This window comes from Euprymna scolopes, chromosome 33 (genome assembly GCF_053919585.1).
Source record: "Euprymna scolopes isolate OS-2025 chromosome 33, ASM5391958v1, whole genome shotgun sequence".
NCBI lineage: Eukaryota > Metazoa > Mollusca > Cephalopoda > Sepiida > Sepiolidae > Euprymna > Euprymna scolopes.
In genome coordinates, this window is record NC_136514.1 from 48273221 (window position 1) to 48297542 (window position 24322).

At 33.3% G+C, this 24322-nt stretch overlaps 1 protein-coding gene across 1 annotated transcript in view; it reads right to left on the reverse strand.

The window, feature by feature from the left end:
- LOC145258210 (C-type mannose receptor 2-like) overlaps positions 1-24322 on the reverse strand; it is a 445837-nt gene that overhangs the window by 178191 nt on the left and 243324 nt on the right. The window contains exons 10-14 of the mRNA XM_080116148.1: positions 19412-19494; positions 15855-15977; positions 13585-13692; positions 8801-8959; positions 2646-2728 (exon numbers count right to left, since the gene is read on the reverse strand). Of these exons, the coding sequence (XP_079972274.1) occupies positions 2646-2728; positions 8801-8959; positions 13585-13692; positions 15855-15977; positions 19412-19494 (556 nt within the window). The remainder of the gene's footprint in view (positions 1-2645; positions 2729-8800; positions 8960-13584; positions 13693-15854; positions 15978-19411; positions 19495-24322) is intronic.

Genomic DNA, 24322 nt, shown 5'->3' on the forward strand with positions numbered 1-24322 from the left:
GGACGGCTTAAAAAAAACAATGTTGTCTCAGTCCGCTTTCTACTTTATGTCTCATGAATGTATTGATATTGCTATATGTGACTGTACATATGATTGCAACTATTTGTACTAGTATGTATATGTATATGTTTCGTTCTTGTTTCAATAACAGTTTCAAACATACACGTCATATTTTCATCCATTTCATTTGAATTGATTTGTTTCACTTTCAAGTATTTTGCTGTTCCTTGAGGGAAATTAATTTTTGCGGGGTGACTTTTTTTTATTTTTTTAGATTTTCTTTTGTTTTTCAAATTACGCAATTTTTATCTTAATTATGGTTTTAAACATCTAAATTGACAGGGGGGGTCTGCATATGTAATTTTTATTACTTTTTATTAATGACATTTATTTGGCCCGCAACGCATAATTATAACACAATCTGGGGCGCAAGGTTGAATGAGTTGCCTGTCCCTGTTTTACTTATTCAAGTTATAATTTCTTCTTCCTGAACATATTCAAGTAGTAGTTCCATAGAGGGAGATAACTCTTGCTTAATTTATTCAAGTAGTAGTTTCATAAAGGGCGATAACGCTTGCTTTACTTTTTCAAGTAGTAATTTTATAAAGGGAGATAAATCTTGATTTACTTATTCAAGTAGTAATTTAAAAAAGGGAGATAAATCTTGGTTTACTTATTCAAGTAGTAGCTTTACAGAGGGAGACAATTCGCGATATATTTAGTCAAGTAGTAGTTTCATATAGGGAGATAACTCTTTGTTTACTGATTCAAGTAGTAGTTTTATAAAGGGAGACAACTCACCTTATATTAATTCATGTAGTAGTTTCATAGAAGGAGGTAACTCTTTTACTCATTCAAAGAGTGGTGATCACAGAGGGTGAGAGCTCTTTGAAAATTTATGCTTTATATGCGTAGTAATGTTCGCATTAGAACGCATATCCTTTGATTTACTTGTTCGTGTAGTAGTGATCGCAAGGGGAAACAATTCGTACTTTAGTGAAAATTGACATATAGATTTGAAAGTCATTTTTGTGTCGTTTTTTTTTTGTTGATTTTTTTTTTCAATTTTACATTGATGGTGTCCTCATAACGTGCGTTTCTGTATTACACTACAACAACAAAAAACGACCACGATGATACGCTTACATACAACATAAAAAATAGGGACCACTTGAAGGTTGCCAACATTCTAAGTAAAAGTGACTTTTTATGGAACAAACTGGATTTGAACTTGGAGCACTTAGGTCGTCAGTTCGTGTCATTAACCACTGAATCACCCTAACTTTTGTAGCTGTGATAGTCTAATACAGACAAATAATCGTAAATTTTTCCTATGGTCTTCACATTCCAAGAGCGATGTTTCTGACAAAGCGGGAACAATTGCTGTTTATTAAAAAGGATGATAGAGGTGATAACAAAAATTAAAATAAAAAAGGGTTTAACTTTTGGGACTTAATGGAAACTAAAATATACCTGCTTGGTCTTCTGACTAGAGTGCAAGGGTAGTATCTATCCTGTCTAAAGGTGGTATAATAATATTGTGGGGTTTCTGTTCGCGCCAGGCGTCCATACAATGGAAATATGCCATGACTCCTATAAGAATATTGAAATAAACCGTAATAATCAAATATATTCTGACACTACATTAACCAGATTACTTAGATAGATGTTTTTACAATTTTAACAAAAGAGCTACAAATAATATCACAGGGTTTCCATTCACTCTGAATGTCCACAGAATACCCAGCAGCAAATAGAGTAGAGCCATGGGATACGATGGCCCTAGAATACGTTTTATTTTTCAGGTTACGATGTGGAATACGAAGTTTTTCCGGTCCCTGGTTATGGTATTTGCATTACATTGTGATTTATAATGTTATTTGATTCTATACATATGCATTATATACTGTAATGTGTTTTGTTACTAATTTTTAATGCCGTATCCCGGGGTTCTGCTGTATATACATATGGAGGATGCTGATGTAGAATTTCCACAGGTCCTACTAGTATTCCATTAAAATACTTGTAAAACAAGCACAGAGGCACAGGTTTGTGGCGATGGGACAATGACTAGAAATTGGTAGACAGTGTGGGATGTGTTAAGTTTAACTATAGATTATTTTAGACCCTGGAGAGGCTTGTGGTTGGTGCACCAGCCCAGATGTGACAATAATGCTTACGCCTGGGTGAATGGATACTTTATAGGTGTGAGAAGTGATCTAGTGGAAGCCTACTTTCTGCAGCAACATTGGCAATGTCTTCTATACATTTGTTTCAATTTATGTTACCTATGAATGTGAGGCTAATGTGTTTGAATGATGGACTGTGAGGTACGGTGCTGTCAATCATGATATTGATGAATAAAAAAGTTTTTTTTTTATTGGTAAAGAAATTGGACGTTGCCTTAACAATTACTATTTTTTGTTGTTCCCATTCCACTAGAGACTGGAGGCTATTTTCTAAAGATTCGGCCATGGGTGTGTTCGTTTATTCCACATGTCGAGAATAGAGCGTTCTGTCTATGTGCCCATCTCAGACACAATTGCATCTGCAGCAGTTTATAAAAAATTATTTTCTTATTCAACCAGCTGTGATCAAAGAGGTGGGGGACAATTCTTGGTTTTACTTATTCGTTAAATCATTACCTTGGTGCCGTCGCTCTCCCAAACCATAACGCCTTCTTGTGAACGATCATTCAAGCCAATCCATTGATTCTTCTGGGACATTGCTGAAACGAAAATACGAAGATGAAAAAAACAAAAACATTACTTTTGAACAAATACAGGGTGGAATAATAAAATTGTCGCCCCAGAAAAGCAACCAGATTCCATTTCCGTTTGATAAAGATTGTTTTCTTTCGTCTTTTTTTTTTTTTTTTTTTTGCAGACTATCTACTAGTTGGCCAGTTGTCTACAAATCCCAAGAGCGATAGGAGCCTTCTATCATGCCCCAAATTGACACAATGTTCAACGACCGAGATCGGGGATGCTCATGATCTCTACTGATCCAAGTTATGACAACAGGACCATTGCCAGCACCCTCAAAATGCCACGCTGGATTGCCATGAATAACAGGGACATACCCAGGGTGATGAAAACAAAGTTTCCGGCCATGGTTATGGTCTTTGGTATGGTTTCAAGTGAGAGCCACATCATGTCACCTCACATCTTTGAAATCGGCTTGAAAGTCAACACCAAAGATGTGCTGAAGAGTGTGGTATTCTATGGTGCAATCAGGTGGCCGCTGGCAGACCCTGAATGTGGCAACAAGACTCTGCACTGGCCCATAAGTCCAAAGAAACCCAGGCTTGGCTTCAGAAGGAGTGCTACGACTTTGTACCCTTCTCTCACTGATCTTCTCCTCCCCCCCCCTTCCTCCCGACCTGAACCCGCTGGACTACTCCGTTTTGGTCATATGTCGAGAACATCACCAACATGACCTCCCATAACACCAAAGTCAGACTGATCGCTGCCATCCGCCAAGTATCCGCCGAGATCCCGCCAGCGCTTGTGGAAAAGGCATGTTCTCAGTTCCGGACCCGTATCGAGGCGGTGATTGAGGCTGAAGGCTGCTACATTGAATAGATGTCAGCTCTACTACATAATCAAGTCACCTGAATTGATTTTTTCAATAAAAGTTTTAAAATAAAATTGTAGGGTGGTTTTCTTTAGGGCGACAACTTTATCGTTCCACCCTGTTATCTCAACATTCTGACACAACAAGAAATAAACTTGGAGAACTGCGAGCCGGAACGCACCTCCAAAATAAAAACGAAAAGAAAGGCGGGGTCACATTTGCTTTAACACCGGCTTCTTTTATCTTTTATCACAGTTTATGACTTTTCTAATAAAATTAAAATAAAATAAATAGCGGCAGTGGTTATGACTTAACGGGTCACAAGTATGTATAATGTCATCTATAATGAAAGTATATTTTGTTTCGGTGCAGGCGATACTCAAAATACATATGCGAATTACTTAAAACTTTTAACCCAGTCATGACTGACTGAACGGGAGCAGCCTACCCCCCCTCCTGTATTAAACAAAGGGTTCCGTTCGAAATTGTGTGCAAATTCCCAGAATTTGACCATAAAATTATAGATTTCGACAGGATACACCTGAAGAAGGTCGAAGATTACATCGGTCGAAACGTTCTAATAATATCAATGAGAGAACAGTCGTCAGAATAATTCTAATGATACGAAAATATCTTTGTAATTACTCTGATTTTGGTATACTACATAATGTCTTTTGCATCTATTCTACTAACATGGTAACCCGATGTTGCCCGGAGCATGGATAACAAATAAATATATATGGGCGGAAGTCTCTCGAGAGCTCTTTCAGCTATCATCTCATCAGGAGAAAATCGATAGCATAAAAAAATAATACTATGTCGAAAGTAAAGAGTTCTGATGGGGAACTATTCAATGTGCCAAAAATTACGGGGCATATTGAATAGTTCTCCATCAGAACTCTTTATTTTCGACATAGTATTATTATTTTTATGCTATCGATTTTCTCCTGATGAGATGATAGCTGAAAGAGCTCTCGAGAGACTTCCGCCCATTATATTTAATATATATATATATATATATATATATATATATATATATATATATATATATATATATATGTTGTATTTTGTGTACAGAAAATTATTAGATGAGACAGCCAATACTGATCTCAGATAAGTATTGGCTGAAGAGAGCTTGATATGGATATCTTAAACGGTCCTAATTATCGGGCTTGAAACCGACGGTACCAATGACTTGTCTCATCTAACAACTTTCTGTACACAAAATACAAAATATAAATACGCTCTTATTTTTCGGATTTTCTTTTTAATTGAGCACTCTGCTGATTTCTTTTTAAAAAAAATAATCATATATATATATATATATATATATATATATATGTGTATATATATATATATATATATATATATATATATATATATATATATATATACCTGTTTCTGTTTCTCTCTCCCTGCCTATCATTCTACTCTGTCTATCATAAGTATTCTTTCATATGGAATGTCGATGAAAAAAAGCACTCTAAGTGTCGCACCTGTCCTGACTAACTTTGTCTTTGTTGACCAGCAAAAGTATATTACAATGAAAAGAATGTCCATATTCTGTTCGACGCATTGCTCACAAACAATATGTCAGTTTTGTGTGCGTGTCTTGTGTAATTTCTAAATTTTAGGTGGAAACACACACACACATACAAACAAGCAACTTGTAACGTTATCAGGTTGTAACGTTGTGTGCAGTTTCAGTCGCAAAGGAGACAAAAAATAGGAAATAACTTCAACTCGTTTTTTGGGGGGGTGTAATAACGTTTATTGCATTGTTGCGACCGAGACGTCACCGACATGATTGTCTTCTCGAATGTATCCACGCCTCCGACGTAATCCCGAACATTATTTCGTTCCGTGCTCCACGTCTCTAACGTGATCGTTCTCTTTCCCTTTATGTATAATCTTTTTTCTTTACCGATGACATTATTTGGTGTGCTTTTGCTAAAATGTTATACATATGTTACAAACTGGCCTTTACATAATAGATAACAAAAATACATATTTCGTTCTGTAACGTTACACATGATTAAATATGATGACAATATCGCAAGAAATACCTCAACTCCCATCTTTTTCTGCAAAAACCTAAAACCGCTATATCTGTTGATCGAGATATACAAACGACTGGGAATCGCTTGTGAAATTCATAGTCCCATGAAACTTTCTCTTTCAAGGGAAACCAGTTCAACTTGCAGTGCCCACAAAAAGAGGCTAATGCCTATCAGGATGATCTAATGACGAACGTACATACACTACACTACCTCCAATACGAAGTAACATTATATATATATATATATATATATATATATATATATATATATATATATATATATATATATATATTAGAGCGCTGGACTGAAATACATAAGGTCCGGGGTTCGAATCCCAACAACAGTCAAGCTACGCTGAAGAGGAGTAGGGCTCCGAAACACGCGTGTCCGTAGATTACTGCTTTTAAAAATAATAAATAAATAAATAATACGTCCAAATAAAAAATGGGCGACTTTCTAAGAAAAACACTGGATCTCCGAGGCGGAGACGTTAACCTTAATATCGTTTTAAAAGATCAACAACAAAAACTACTTAAACAGATAAACGATAACAATTAAACAGTAAATTGGCTGTGGCATCATAGCGTAATGGGTTACGGCGCTATACTGAAATACATAAGGTCCGGGGTTCGAATCCCAACAACAGTCAAGTTACATTGAAGAGGAGTAAGGCTCCAAAACACGCGTGTCCGTAGATTACTGTTTTTAAATATATATATATATATATATATATATATATATATATATATATATATATATATATATATATATATATATATTCCCTCTGCTTAACTTATTTTGTTTTCAAGTAAGATCTTTGACTTACTTGTTGTTTCATCAAATACTTCTGCATGCAAAATCCGATCCCGCATTTTGCTAATTCCTACCCTTTGATGAGAAGGAGAGTATTTCTTCGAAACTCCGCGGATTAACGACTATCCATTTATCTAGTGTTTCCTTTTCAGATTAAATATGTTTTTAACTCATTTCAAAGTGTTTTTTAACATATTTTATTTACTGTTTGCTCATATATATATATATATATATATATATATATATATACTAGCAAAAGTACCCGTTGACTGGGTTCAAAAACAGCCTACAGAAAATGGACTCTGATTTATGAAAGTATGATAGGTTATAAAAAGAAAGGGTTGTAAAGAGATAGCTTCGAATTTGGGGGTTATCAAAACCAAAGCAAACTATGATGAAAGTAAAAATAAAATAGATAAACCCCATAATTTATTATACCATACCTGTTCACACTGAAACACTTATCACAATATTTTGTGGATCTATATTAAAAACTTGTTAAACTTTGTGACATATTTCCATTCTATGGAGGTCAGGCGCGACCGAACACCCCATAATTTTATTATACCATATTTCTTCAAACTGAAACATAATTATCAAAGTATACTTACGCAGATAGATATAAAAAGTCTTTATTAAAGTTTGTGCCTATTTCCATTCTATGGAGGCCAGGCGCGGACGCAAACCCCACAATTTTATTATACCATCCCTATTTAAGTTAAAAAATACTTATCAAAGTATAATTATATACATCTATATCAAAACACTTGTAAACGTTTTATTTTTTTTTTATTTCCATACTTTGTGGACCAGGCGAATACGCAGACCCCACAATTTTAATGGATCATCATTATGTCAGATCAAACATACCCATTCCTGTGTCTCGATACATCTATCATTATATCTGATTAGTTTTCTATAATAGTCAACCATATAGGAGCATATTCGTGACCAGAAACACACACAGACGTTCAGCTTAATATTATATATATATATATATCATAATTTAGGAATTTAAAATTTGTGATTTGAAATATTTGTGATTTTAAAAAGTTAAATTAAAACGGATATAGCGTTATTAGGTTTTTGCAGTTCTTAAAGGGAGACGTCGACATACATGTCCTACATACAGCGCCTGGTATTCCCAAATAGTCACCCATCTTATACTGATCAGACTGAAAATTGCTTAACTTCGGTGATCTTATGAGAACGGGTCATAATTCCGTACCTCCTTTTGGGGATAGTGTATTATCCGTTATGTGGCCATTAGACCATTTATAATACGTTGCTCCCAAGCATAAACACCTTCTTTTTTTCGGGGAAAGAGTGTAGTATATGTTCTGTTGCCATGAGACTATCCTCCCAGGCATTACCTCCTGCTAGGGGCGATGGTATATACTAGCAAACATATGTATGCAATCTGAAGGAACATATTGCTAATTATTATATACACATTTGTGATCATTTAAGACCAGGTAAAAACATCTGTAGAAATTCGTCGATTCTAAATATGGTTTATATTGGCTTTGACCTAATGTCAACCATTGACCAATGGCGTGTGGACAGACTCAAAGATATATTTAATTTATGTAGGAGGGTCGTTCCAAAAGTAATACCACCTACTTTTTTTATTCCGCCAGAATGAATCAGAGAGGATTGCAAACAGCATTGTTATAATTACTGAATTTATATACAGCATAATCACGTTGACACACCTGTTCTCGTCAGATCACTGAAGTTAAGCAACATTGAGCCTGGTTAGTATCATATGAGTGACCATTTGGCAATTCTAGGTGATGTATATTCTCCCCGCTTATCTCGGCATTGTTTCCAGTCGTCCTGAACCCCCAAGTGCCACTTGTATTTAACAATGTCGACTCAGGAGGGGTGTGATTGGAGATTGTGCAACTCTTGCCACAAAAATTCCACACACAGGCACCCTTACAGTGGGTATCCATAGTTTGTCAAGACTGAAGGAAGGTACCATGCATACATGACCTGAAATTTCATCTATCTGTTGCAGATATTGACGGTGTAACACCCTAAGAAAATAATCCATGTCATGTACGTGCGCCAGAAGCAGAGACGCATTATTAAATTCCTGGAAAACGTGCTTTGAGAATGGTAGTAACTATGTAGAAACATAATTTCTGGGGCACAAAAAGGTCATCCGTTTCAATAGTATCACTCCTGTCTTCGTAGCGTTTCAACATTTTGAGTTTAAAAAAAAATAGGAGGCTTTACTTTTGGAACGCTCCTCGTATTTAGAGAGAAGTATGAGTACAAATATTGAAAAATCGAACTCGGGAATATATTTTTTAAATGCAAAGAAAGAAAAATGTCATACGAACAATTTATGAAGAACTGCGTGTTTTCGTCGTCGACTTTCACAAGGTTGCTTTGCTGTTGGTGACACGCGCTTTTCGCTCCAATCCAAGTGCTGCGTGTGTTGTTGAAGAAGTAACAATAATTATTGAAGGAAGACCAGCCCTCCGCACAGCGAAAGTATACTGCAAGAAATAACAAATATATTAGACCGTTCTTACATAGCGAACTGAATCCCAGTTATAAAATTAAACATCGTGTTATTAGCTTGATCCGAAAATTCTGGCCGATTTCTGAAACACTTTTAAATATATAAATGAGGTTGAATTTTTTTTGTGTGTGTGTGTGTGTGTTATTATTATTATTATTATTATTATTATTATTATTATTATTATTATTATTATCAAATATTTTACGTGCATAAAAGTATACCTAAAAACATATTTAATAATAAAAATAAATAAGTAAATATATAAATGAGGTTGAAATTTTGTATATATATATTATTAAATATTTTTGCGCACATAAAAGTGTACCAAAATATATTTAATAATAAAAATAAATAAATAAATACGTCCGATAAAAATTAAGGGCGATTTATTCACATTATATATATATATATATATATATATATATATATATATATATATATATATATATATATATATATATATATATATAAAGCTTATAGTTCTGTAGCAGAAATAAATAGAACTCTTTTCCTGTGCGTCAGTGCCTCCCCTGACTGTGCGATATGGCACATACTGACCAATCAGAGGCATAGCGCAGGGATCTTCCTTACCCCCTTAAGGAACTATAACTGCTTCTGTCCCGGACGAGAAAAACTCTTCCCTTTTCCAGCGAGACTTCAAAGAGAGCGGACCTGTTTCCTCACTCTCTCTCTCTCTCTCTCTCTCTGCCTACATCGGTATCGACGGTCCCCACTTGGGAATAACTACCAGGCAATGGCAAACGAGTTCTATCCCAGCTATATCTAAATGGCATCTTGTCTTATTTCAATAAACCTTTTCCTTGCAAGTTTTATGAAGTCGTTTGTTCGTTTATTCAGTAGCTTGTGTTGAAATATTTATTTTATTAAGGAGTGCCCGAAAAGCATTAACCCAACTCCCTAAAGTTCTTAAATTTAAAAAAAAAAACGCTAAGATAGCGGAAAAAATAAAAACAACAGCGTTTCGAAGTTGTTAATATCGTTAAAAAATGCCAATAACAAAATCTTAACTATATATACATATGCATACATACATACATACATACATACATACATACATATATATATACATATATATATTAGCAGGCCACCTGGTGTTGCCCGGTCATAAAATACGTTTAAATATGGTACATTAATTCATGCAGATGTCGTATTTATTATTATAGAGCCAATTCTCCGTTGATTATTATATTGTACCTGAAATATAGTATTGATTTTAAAAGTTTTAAAAAACTGACTTGGATGTCACCAGTTAAAATTAAACCCAAAACATTTAACTCTCTTGCAGTATTCGCTACCATTATATGCATATAAAAACTTGACAAATTAACGCAGTTTAACGTATAAATGTATATTTGTGCATGCTTACATCATACATATTACGTCGAACTACGCCTGCCAAGTTTGAATTTTTCAATTGTCACCACTTAGCAGCTACTTTTTCGGCAAAAAACCTAATCGATTTTGTTCCACGGGTTGGAATACTCTATATATAAAGTTTCAAGTCTTTAGACCAAAAATTGCCAGAACAGTCTCGTATTGATCATTCCACGGATAGAGATAGATTTATTTTAAATGTAGCTCCAAAATGCTATGTAATTATGCGCAATGTAGAAAATATGCACAAATAGAACCATGCGTAATAGTGAATTGAACTAATCATCCATTAAGAAAACAGAAAAAAATAAACAAACGGTGAATTAATAAAAGTTCATTTTTAAATGAATATGCAAATTAGTTATGCTTTCTGAAGTCGCTGAGATATTCACGGCTAAATATAGTAGGAAATTGTATTCACTTTTAAAACAGACAAGTGGGCTTTTAATATCAATGTCAATGCAACAAATAACTCAACTTTATATATATATATATATATATATATATATATATATATATATATATATATATATATATATATATATATATACTAGCAGAGAGACTCGGCGTTGTCCGGGATTGAATGAGGATCAACAAATGTTTCACGCTCCCATATTATTATTGTCATCGAAATCTGTGAAATAGCCCTTTTTTTTCAATTAAATCGATTGATTGCCTGCTCTAATTGGGGACCCATCGTGATGCACCACCGGGAAGCTTCACATACCTCTGCGCAGTGACTTAATCCACAAGACATTCTAGTCTACATTTCACTGTAAAACCCCCACTGTTGATTTTATAAAATCATTTTTAATGTAACGGCTTGAATTAAAGTTTAAAATGCAAAAGTTAAGTATCATGGTTCCGTTGTGCTCTAAACAGAAACATTCATTTCGAACGCGCCCGTCATCTCAAAGAACCTACTGTTGATTTTATATGCCTTGTTTTTCTGCTTGTGCGGTGATAGTGGGTGAAATTTAAATGTGTGCTTTAAGCAGAAATATTCATTCTGAACGCTCCCCTGTCATATCACAGAATCTACTGTTGATTTTATGTGCCGAACCTTTCGGCTTGTGTGGTAATAAAACTTCTCAAATGCATTCGTGATGTTAGGCTGTATAAAAGAGTTAACTTTGGTCAAAATCGCCTGCTCCTTCTATCATAAGATTTTTCGATTATCGATATTTATCTAAGACATTCCGATACAAAACATATCTAAGAACACTGTCAGATACATAATGTACACGTATGTGAAATTTAATAAAAATCGGCCCAGCTGTTTTGGAATCCCCAAGAAACGAACTCACACACACAAAGTTCCTCTTATAAAGATAGATAGATAGATAGATAGATAGATAGATAGATAGATAGATAGATATATAAAAGAAAAAAATTCTACTGCTGAGTGTTAAATTGAACAGGGTGGAATGAAACAAAGTTTTTCCCTGTGGGGGTTTCCTTTAATTTTGTTGATTTATATAAGCACTGATGATGGCCTAATTTTTTTTCTGATCATTGTATAAAAATGGCGTCAAACTATTACCTTAAAAACCCCCATCTTCCATACAAGAACACTGGGTAGGAAGAGTGAAGAGGAGTGATGTGCAAGTTTAACGGCGCAATTTTCAAAAATACAGTTTCAGCCTAAATCCAAACCATCGCATCTATTGTAATCATTTGCGCACTAATAAATAAATAGATCGAGCATAGTCGAGACGACCTAAAGGTTTCCTTTTGATTAGCTACAACACCGAGATGTAAGAGAGGTCGTCATATTTCCGCGGATTATTTTACTAATTCTTGATCCTCACATTATAATCCAGAGAGTTTTACAAGGAGCCACCAAGTAGTTTTGGGCAGGACTCGGTCAAGGATTGAACTTGTGTATCCAAGCCCATTAGAGCACATTAACTATTATCCCAAATAGGCTGGTTGGAAAATAAATCAACCGGCAATTTCCACCAACCTAGTGGAACTGACAATTTGTGTTCAATTAAACGCAAGCAATTAATCGTTTACATTAATTATTTTACGTACTGCTCTGCTGGACAATATAAAATGACAAACTTCGGTTAATAAAAACAATCAATTTATTTTGACAAGTCGGCGTGTGGTTGGGTGCGATAGAGAGGAAACGGCGGATCTTGGATAGTCGGTTTGAATGCGGGCACCTGCTCTCTGTCGTCCGCTCTGTTGCATTCGTCCAAGTACATTGTCTTTGCAATGACCTTTTCGTCCAATGATTTTCAATTCATGAATATATCTTTCTTTGTTTTGACTTGACTTGTAAAACAATCTCCCATTCCTGGACTATTGTATCATCCGAGTTCAATAGCTAGGACGATTCATTCAGTGTTTGTTTCGGAAAATACGCGAGCAAGAACATAAATCGGTCGTAAGACTGTATATCTCTGTCTGACATCTTAAGGATGATCCAAAGTTGTTCTATGCCTTACTTCTAAGTATTGCATAATGCATTCTCAACGAATTATTTACGCTTGTGTCCTTCATTAACCCAAAGCTAACCCTAAATTTAAGGTAGTTGTTGAAAATGACTAGATTATGGTTGGGACCTGTAAATTGGCATGTTCTCATAGATTACATTTCTAAATTATGGGAATTTAAGGTTGAGATCTTCATCTATTTCTCACCCTTAATTTGGTTTTATTTCAAATAATCATAAATGGAACTTCATCTAATCTCGAAAGGTTGGGTCAAAGTCTTAACTAGGCCTTACTTCTCCACCTTGCATGAAGTATTTTCGAAATTATGTCGTGTTAACGTTGAAAACTCAAAAACTATTTACCTAATAAGGTTGGAATTTTGCAAGGGTATTACTGTTATTAAAGAGAACCAGGTTCATACATACAATTTAGAAAAATCATAAGCTAAAATTCCGTCAAAGTTTCGATCAGTCAAAGTCAAAGTCAAATGTCACATAAAATGCGAGACATCATGAGCTACAATACGGGCCAAGTGGCGATTCCCAAAGATGAGAAGAACAAGAGTTATCGTCAAAACCATTTTCTTGACCTTGATATTCAACTTATATATAACAAAATTTAAACAGTTCCAAGTTCAGCCATGATTTATATTTCGACCCAGTTTGGTGACGATTGGTCAAGCGATGTGGATACTAGGCTGTATACAATCAAGCAAACGTAGTTATAAACTCGACCAAAAAATTAGAAGGTAATAACTTACATTCTGGAGGTGTTACTTTCGTTATTTTGGATCCGACTGGAATTTCACACACAAACGATTCTTTCTGGTCGCAGTTGGACACGGGCTGCCATTTTCCATCAGCATCCTCTGAAGAGAAAAAATGTTTTTTTAAGTCCAAAGAAACTCAGTCTATGTATACGAATAAGTTTACAGATTGATAAGCGGAAGAAGATTGGTTGGTTGGTTGTTTTTGTTTTACGGCATATCAACCCTTTTCGGGTTATTTAATGCCGAATCCAAAGATTCGGAAGAAAAATTTTTAATAGAATATATTTGTTGTTTTCAAATCAGTTTCTATTTAACCCATAGTTGGGACCCTAACAGCTACTATCACTCCGGGTCAAAGTGGACCTGGGAGCAATGGTAATTAAAGGGTGGCTCCACACTCCCCAAAGCCCGCAAGCTGGGGCCTCACCACTGGATATAGTTTAAGGTCATATCCAGGACCCGGAAGAATATTCGTTTAAAAAAATAAATGCTAAAATTTGGCCTATTTCTCGCATTAATCGTAAAGTTAAAAAAAATTCTTCTATGCCAAGTTCATTCGCTTTTCACAACGGACTACCATCTTTTTTCATATACTGTTTACGTCTATTAAATATCAGTCACAAAATTAATTCATTTGCATATTGGTTTTGCAAAAGGAAACTTTATTAATAAGGAACTTTTTCTTATTGTTTATATTTTTAATTCCATGTTTATTTTGATTTTAATAGAAAAAATGGTCCCATTTTGCAATATTGTTTTTTTCCTGGACAAATATTTAGCATGTGTGTTCAAATGTTCATTTAATTAGCGAGACCGACCTGACTTTTTTAACAATTCACGATCTATTTCTAAATTGCAAGTGAAAAGGCAAATTGATCTTTTTCTTGATTCTATGTTCGTTTACAATCAAATTTAAAAGATATTAAAAATTGTAGTGAAGTTAACATAATGTTATTGCCTATTTATCTCCATTTTCTGCTTGTAACAATTCTTGTTATAAATATTATTATAAATACTAATTAACAGGAAAAAGTCTGTGCGTATGTGTTTTGTACATTTAAAATAAAGTCAAGGTTTAAAATAAAGTAAACATGGTGAATATATATATATATATATATATATATATATATATATATATATATATATATATATATGATTAGTTTTTTTTTTTATGAATCTAGCAGAGTGCTCAATTAAAAGGAAAATCCGAAATATAAGAGCGTATTTATATTTTGTATTGTGTGCACAGACAGTTGTTACATGAGACAAGTCATTGGTACCGTCAGTTTCAAGCCCTATGATTAGGACCGCTTAAGATATCCATATCAAGCTCTCTTTAGCCAATACTCATCATACAAGAGATGAGTATTGGCTGAAGAGAGCTTGATATGGATATCTTAAACGGTCCTAATCATAGGGCTTGAAACCGACGGTACCAATGACTTGTCTCATCTAACAACTTTCTGTACACAAAATACAAAATATAAATACGCTCTTATATTTCGGATTTTCCTTTTAGTTGAGCACTCTGCTGGATTCATTTTTAAAAAAAACTGATCATATATATATATATATATATATATATATATATATATATATATATATATATATATATATTCACCCTGTTAACTTTATTTTAAACGTTGAGTTTATTTTAAATGTTTTTAATCATGAATTTAAGTTTCCCTTCATGATTGCGTTATATATATATGTGTGTGTGTGTGTGTGTGTGTGTGTGTATAATTACTAACTAGCTCTACCTACGTATTGAGCACTTTTGAAGTAAATACTTCAAGTTTACGCATAAATCTATACTTTCGTATATCAATTTTATGTGAGTAAATGAAGTAGTTATATATATATATATATATATATATATATATATATATATATATATATATATATAGAGAGAGAGAGAGAGAGAGAGAGAGAGAGAGAGAGAGATGATGATGATGCAGAAATCTATGAGATATGAACGAAGTGCAAGCAAAATGACACATACACAATTAAAATGAAATTAATTTTTCAATTTCTTTTCATTTATTATCAACATGATTTTTTTTTTTAATTACAAATCTTACTTGGTTGCAATGTGGCTTACAGTATGATCCGTATAACTATATTTCGTGGAAATTTTCGCCTCTTCAAATGTGAGTTCGTTAAGTTAGCGTAAACGGAAAACAAAAGGAGAGTAGGGTAAACCGAGAAATAAAAGGGAGGTAATGCAACAATATGACGACATTTTGCAAAGCCACTCTTACCTGTATTGATGATGACACATCTTTTCTGTTCACCGGCATCTACCAGTTCCTCTGTACCGCGCCTCCAATTCGTGTAGGTAAGTTCCTCTCCAGAATCCCATATATAATTACCATTGGTATCCACTTAAGAAAAAGAAAAAGATAGAAAAAGATTTTTTTAAGTAAACAAATAAAACTATTGATTATATGGGGGCAGACACCTATCCATTTATCTTGCTTAGTGACTATTTCGAGTTTGCCCTGATGAATTGATAACGACACGAACTGATAACGATGCGTTCCAAGTTCGAATCGAGTTAGTTCCATAGCACTAGTTTTACTTATGGATATTGGCAACATATCCTGTGGGTGTTGTATGGTCGGGCGGTATATAAACTGATGTCTCTTTAACGTTGTGACGTGTCAATATATATATATATATATATATATATATATATATATATATATATATATATATATATATATATTTGAAAAATTTATTGTGAAAAGTGTGATGCTGTTCAATTTGAGCAACGGAAATGACGTTGGAAATTTTAAAAAATATTTGTATTAGAGGAGGAGTTTCTCTGGTGTGAGAGAGTTAACCTGTGTCTAAAATTAAACCATGTTCTTTTAATAGAAGTTTACTTATTAATGGCGCTATATCATAGAAACCTCCACGTTGTTTAATTGTGCCTGAATTTGCGATAAGCGCTGATTCAAGAAGTCTTCGGCGCGGTTTATTTGTAATAAATGTAACTATTTTTGCTTGTTTGAAGTCAAAGGTATGATTATGCTTCAATGGATGAGAGAATAATGCACTTAGAGAATTGTTATTTCTTATATCGCTTTTATGTTCATTGGACCTTTTTTTTTTTTTTTTTTTTTTAGTTACGCTGGGTTTCACCAACGTATTTATGATGGCAATTTTGGCAAGGAATACCATTTCCATTATTCTCATCATATATATGTGTGTGTGTGCGCGCGCGTGTGCGTGTGTGTGTGTGTGTGTGTGTGTGTGTGTGTGTGTGTGTGTGTGTGTGTGTGTTAACATTATGTGATCGTCTAGTTCCTTGAATGTGCGTATGTCTATTCATTGTCTCTAGTGTTCATGTGTGTGTATATTTTTATAACAATGCGTACAACGGTTTGAAGAAGGGGCATTTACCACCATTGCAATGTATTTTATGCATATTGTTATTACTAGGGCTATGACAACAGCATATTCTTTTCATTTTTTTTCTCCTGAGTATATATCCGACACCGTTAGACACAGTTAATCAACCGAGAACCACACCACTCTATATTAAAGCATATAAGATATCAACGTATACACACTCGAGACTCAAAACAACGAAAAGAATATGCTGTTGTCCTAGCCCTTGTTATTGCTTAAACATATGACCATAATTTTTTTTTCTTTCAGATTATTAAATCATCATCCAGGTTTTCCTGCAATATGTTGACTCGAAAACGACTTTTAATCAAGAGTAAGGAAATCATCTTGGTTGTCCTCTCACAACAGGTCGCCTAGGAGTATTTAGTTGGAAATTTCTGCCCCATCCTTCATATTCTCCTAACCTAGCTCCCTAAGATTATCACAATACGAGGATTATAAAACCATTTAGCTGGCCTTAGATTCACATGATGAAGGGAGATTGCACATGAGTTAGTGAATTCGTTTCGCAACTACGGAAATCGATTAACACATACGTCGAACTTCTAATCACACTGATGCAGTTGATACACACTGTCCTCGATCTTCTGAACATACTCCTTTTATTGTCCAAGCGTTCGTCATCAGCCAATCGGCGGCCAGAAAAACAGTCACGTGAGGGGTGACGTCATCGCTCAATAATCTTACAAAAACCACAACCGCCATTTTTAATTTCTGCCCTCCCTGTGATCCTCCCAGCAGGTAAGACAACACGCGCAGACACGTGGTCGCTTTCTTCCTTCATTCTGTTCGACTTTACAGTTAGATTCATATTTCACATCAAAACATTACGAATTTTACAAACGAGGCACTTATAAGCTCATTTGGCAGATGGGAATAATTTATAGAGAGCAAAGATTGTTAATTGTTAAAAAATATTTCCAAAAACACAGTTTTTCATTTTCAAGATGAAATTTCGAATCGGTAAAAATGTTTGCACGAACGTATTATTATTATACTTTCCGCCTCTGTCGGTAAACATTGCAAATGGATTTGCATCATCGCAACAGTCGCTTGCCATGCACTTCTGCTGGAAGTGACTATTGATCTTAACTGGAATTTTGGTGCCAATATGTTCCTCATCCACTTGTCTCTCATCCACTAGATTGTTTTCTGCTTTGGTTATTTCATCCTTTTAACCTGGTTTCGACTTTGGTGTTGTGTAAATAGATGCTGATATTATTTTTTTTTAATTATTATTATTATTATTATTATTATTATTATTATTATTATTATTATTATTATTATCGGCTCACATATAGCTGTCACACAAGTCAGCAAACGATCTGATTGGAGACCTGTGGTGTTCGCTGGAAGCTGAGTGACAACAAGTCTCCCCAGACGTCCAGCTCTCTCCTCCTCCTCCTCCTTCGATAGCATTTGCAAATAAATTTGCATCATCGCAACAGCCACTTACCATTGATTTCTCGCTGGCAGTGGCCATTGGTTTATACTGGAATTTGAGTGGCACAAACCTCCCCAAGATCCCAGTTCTCTTCGCACTTGTCCAGCGGAGGTCTGGCCAGTGCTCCCTCCTCGGTATTTCCATCCGCCTTGACCCTTTGTTATTATTATTGTTATTATTGTTATTATTACTATTATTGTTATTATTATTATTATTATTATCATTATTATTGTTGTTGTTGTTGGTGGTGGTGGTGGTACTAGTGCACTTATTGATCCGTGCTGAAATAATAACGTTATGTAAAAAGCCATTTTTAACATGGGGAAGGGAGGATGTTTTGTACCTATTCTATACTTTAATCTTACAATTGAATAAAAAAACATACCATAAAACTTTAATTAAACTTGGAAATACGATTTAAAAAGTAGCGCGGATCAGTAAGTGCATTAGTACCTTTTTATTATTGTTATTATTATTGTTATTATTATTATTATTATTATTATTATTATCATTATTTTATTTTTATTATTATTATTATTATTAATATTATTATTGTTATTATTATTAATATTATTATTATTATTAATATTATTATTATTATTATTATTGTTATTATTATTATTGTTAATATTATTATTGTTGTTATTATTATTATTTTTGTTAATATTATTGTTATTACTATTATCGTTATAATTATTGTTATTATTATTATCGTTATTATGCAGTTTGGAATTTCTAAATGTGCGGTTGTTGCTTGCTCTTAAGAAGCAAAGACGTCACTTTATTTCACGTTCTTTTCCTCCTTCACGGTACGGGTTCGAACCTGCCTGCCTACTACCACTTTTTTTTTTTTTTTTTGCTCAACACACCTCCAAGCACCCAGGCAACGCCAGTACTCAGGTTATTTATTATTATAAACCAAAAAATATTTCAAAAGAGAGAAAATAAATAACCTACCTGTTATGCCTAACCACAATACCATGACACCAAGTTTCTTTAATTCATTTAATTTTGAATTTATAAATATTTGATCGTAGGAACTGAAAAGATAAAATGACATAAGTTAGCAAAGCATTTTTTTTTTCAAGACATGACAATGGTTTTTAGAAAATGTTTTTTATAAAGTTCATAAATTAAGTTGCAAGATTTAATATGAAATTAATCAATTTTCGAAATGCACTTCTATAAAAACAAAAAAAAAATCTTCACAACGTAAAATACAAAAATTACCTTGGATATATTTTATGTTATGTGCATTTTGTTGCACTTCAAAAAAATAATGTTATCTATTACAAGCAGGGCGCCCGGTTTAAAAATGATGCATGCAGATTTCGTATTTATTATAATAGAGCAAATTATCTACTGATTATGATATTGTACCCAATATGCAGTAGTAATTTCAAAAGTTAAAAAATAAAACATGACTTGGGTACCATCAGTTAAGAATCGAAACTAAAACATTCAGAGCTACAGCTTTAGTCGTAAACGTTTGTGCCATTGTCAGACTGATAAGAAATAGTAACAAATGAACCGACTGTAATGTATAAGAGTATATTTGCGCATGCGTACTAGTGCATTTTAAGCAGTGGCATAGCAAGGGGCGGGATGGGCGGTCCGACTCAAGCGGCACGTGTCAAGGGGGTGGCATTTTGTGAGGGTAAAAATTGAAAATAGAAAAAATGAATGAAAAAGTAAATAAAAGCTGACAAAAAAATCTGCAATTTTATACCAAAATGAGTCTTTAAGGTTGTAAAAATATCGGAATTTTATGAGGTATCGGAATCAGAAAAATGTATCCCTATTTTTCGATTCCAAAACCGATTTTTTTTTAATTTTTAACTTAATTTTTCATTATTGGTACGAATGATAAATGTTTATTATTTTAAAATCATCACTAAAATAAAAATGATAATAACATTAAAATACGATGTAAATTTATTTTACTTGCAAAACAAAATTTTTTTTTTTTTAATTTGCATAAATTCGCCAAGTAACCGTTCAAAGAAAGCAGTTGATTTACAGGTTCCGAAAAATGTTGAAAAATTAAAACATTTTTTGTCAAGAAAAATACTTTCAAACATCATTGATAATTAAATGATGCAACGGAAAATTGGACACTGGAAAATTAGCAACAGAAAATTACGTAATTTTGGAATTGTAGAAACATTAAGCAAATACGGAATAAAAATCGACTGAAAACAGGGGGAGATAATTTTAAATAGCAACTAAGCCCTACACCTCAAATACTTGGCTTTCTATTCGATAGTTTAAATACTGCCGAATTCCTTTCAAGTTTCGAACAGTCACGGAGTAATTGATTTTTTTTTTCGAACTACTAACAAAATTTTATAATCGCTGACGTATTTATGAATAAACCGAAATGTACTATGAGGAATTAAATATGGTAATAGGATTTTAATTTATTACTTTTTTTTAATAATATAATAATTATAAAAGATAATACAAGAAAGGTGTCCTTAGAACGCGCGGATAACTTAGAAAAATCGACTTATTTGCTTTCAAACAAGAGTAAACATTAAAAAATATGTATATTTCTGTGAAAGGCACTTGAATCCTATTTCAAACTATGTCCTCGTCAAGTATGGTCTTAAAATCTATCTTCAATTGACATTTATTCCAAAGATGCTTAATTTTTATACCTTGCCAAAATTAGTTCTCCGGTGTCTCATTTTCCTAAATTCAATTAAATTAAAATAAATATATAAAAAGTGATTTTTAATGCTTTTGATTCATTTGGAATTTTATCTGTTTTTGTTTTAATTAGTTGGTGGGTTTTGTCCGGTGTCGTTTTGTCCGATATGCTTTTGTCCGGTCCCCTAGCTAGCATCGACAGAGTTTACAAAGACAAACTTATAATAATGTCAAAGTCTTAGCCCCAGATGAATTGGGCAATAATAAAATTAATGAATCCAAACCTGTCGCATCTATATGCGACATTTGTCGGTTTATTTTTACTTTGATTTCGGTTCATATGTCTGTATTTGTTCAGATGAATTGGGCATTAACAGGATTAGTAGGTTAAAACCTTTTCACACCCATACGCGACAACACGTGTTGGCTCATTTCTCCTTTTGATTTCAGTTTAAATAATTTTTGAATGAGAGAAGACGGATTTGAATGGGAATATAAAGCAATAAAATCTCAGGCGTCTAATAGAAATTATTTTTGGTAAATAATATTTTTGATTCCGTTTTGGCAACTTAATTTTCTACTTTCCCATACGCTAAGAGGAAGCACAAAAGACATTGATAATTTGCCAATATTTAATGTAAGCGTATTTTTAAATCTATATATTATATATATGGTTTATGAATTGAAAATTAATTAGACATATTTTTTTTATTTTTGTTTCATGTTTACCCTTTTATTTTAATGTAAAGCGAAAGTTCAAATTGTTCTCCTTGTAAAAGATAAACATATTCTTTGTAGTCACCGCCAAAAATGGCCGAAAAATCAAGTTGTTGTTGTTTTTTTAAACGAAATTACATTTATTAAAATCCATTATTTCTGAGTAACTTTTTTTTTTCCAGAAAGATAAAACCCTGAATTTTATCATATAGAAAAGAAAATAATGTAAAACTTTTTCTACTATTTTTAATTAAATTTTAAATGTTTAATTTCCCCCAAAAGTTAACAATTGACATTTTTTGTCTTGCACAAAAAACGTACATAAATATTTTTAAAAAAAGGTTTTTGAACTAATTAATTTATTTATTTGTTGTCTAACTAAGATTTAGGATGATTTTCTATGAGAATATGCAAAAATATTATAATATAAGTACCTGGATTTCAAATAATTCCACTTGTTCATATAGGCAACCAGTTACTTCGCGTCGATCTAGAGTCTAGATCGACAATGTTTACGTTTGTAGTTGATAAAAAGCAAACTATGGAAGACCAAACAGGCCAAAAAAAACTTATTTTTTAGTGACGAAAATTTCAATGTATTATTAACGCTGAGGCTGGCCAGTACCAGATGGGTGACCATTTGTATGAATTTGTTTTTTAATGTGTATGTGTGTGGGGGCCAGGCTCCTCAAAATGGGGGGGGGGCAATTTAAAGCAGAATAAAAACAAATTATTTCAGCGCGTTTGGTCCACCGTAGTCGAAAGGCGGCAAACGTTTTCAAACGGGATCGAAAAAATGATGCTATTTTTAACACAAAGGGCACAATATTTCTCATTTTTTTATCGATTCTTCAAAGCATGCCCTGTTTAATAATGGTAATGCATTATTCGGCTCGCTAAAAAAAATTGTTAATTTATTTATCAAAGATTTTAAAATATCTTTTTTCGTATAAATATTAAAAATTTTGTATTTTTTTTTTTTTGCTTAACTTAAATTAATTATTTTACTTAACATATTCACCGAATTTCACACTTCAAAACTCAAAAGCGGGATAATTAAACACAATCGAAGTTCTGATATTCAGACGTCAAAATAAGGTATGCAAACAATTTTTTTTTAAATCTATAATTCTGTCCCTTACAACAACACAATATGTTGTGTTCAGTTTCAGATGATTATTTTAAGCATATTTGTACCCCCCTCAAAACAAGGGGGGGGGTTGTAAGCAAAAATATATATATATATAAATATCGTTTATGAAAAATAAGTACACTGTTATAAAGTTCATTCTTCTCTTAATAATCGCTGAAAATTTCGTATTGAACGGATAATTATCTGATTTTTGGTAGATTTTTAAAAAGACGGTCCGTCAAAAAGTACTTACCTGCCCCCCCCCCGTTTTGGCGGTGCCTATTCTTTTGCTATGTATCTTGTCTTTGATAACATTTATTCGTTTTGTATTATTTTTCTCCCTTTTTTTTCTTAGAAAGTCTGGAAAATCATCCACCAGGCGAGTAGAAATAAGCAAAAAAAAAATAAATTTAAGAATTTAGAGTGTCATTTTCACATGTAAATTTAATGCAAAATAGACCTCCAGATTTGAACTAGTCTAGCGTTTTATGGCATTTTTTTTTCTATAAAAATATTAAGCTGTTTATTATTTAGGCAATCTTGACTAAAGTAGTACGCAAGATGGCGGCCGCGAACGGATGTAAAAAATGGAGCAGAATGCAAAATTTGGCGAATCGAAATTAGTGAGTTGACTGTACAGCCTAGCAAAAAAAACAAAACAAAAAAAACAACTCAACTGCTGATAACAACAACTAATAACAAGCGTATTTTAATTTTTAACTAATCTGTACTTGTTATGAATATGTTAATAATAAAATTAAATAACTAAGAAATGTTTTTTTTTCAACTAGACTGTAAATGCTGTGATAAAAATTATTGGAAGTCGTCATTGCTCTGGAGCAGCTCACGGAAGAAGGAGAAAAGGCAACCACAAGATCAGGTGCATCTTTAAATCTCAACTCTGGCAGATTTTAACAAGTTGGTAGAAAATAGGTAGGAAACGGACACTTAAAAAAAAAAAAAAAAAAAAAAAAAAAAAAAACATTAAAAACGTAAAAATATTTTTTTTAAATATTATGGGGGGGCTATAGTCTATTTTAAAAAACAATATCTCCTTCAAGAACGATCATAAAATGTGTTTTCAATCGATATTTATTCAATAAGGGACCAGTTTTCCTATCTAGCGAAAGGGGACGACTTTTCCGGAGACGAGTTTTCCGGAGACGAGTTTTCCGGAGACGAGTTTTCCCGGGACGAGTTTTCCTAAATTCATATGTGTGTACTTGTGGATTTGATTTTGTCAATCCATCTTGATGACTGCTAGTTAAGAAATGTGCGTCTATGGATTACCTCTATGTACGTAAATATTACATGAATCGCATCTCGTTAAAAGAGGCGACTTAATGCAGCTATTTGCTTTCAAGAGA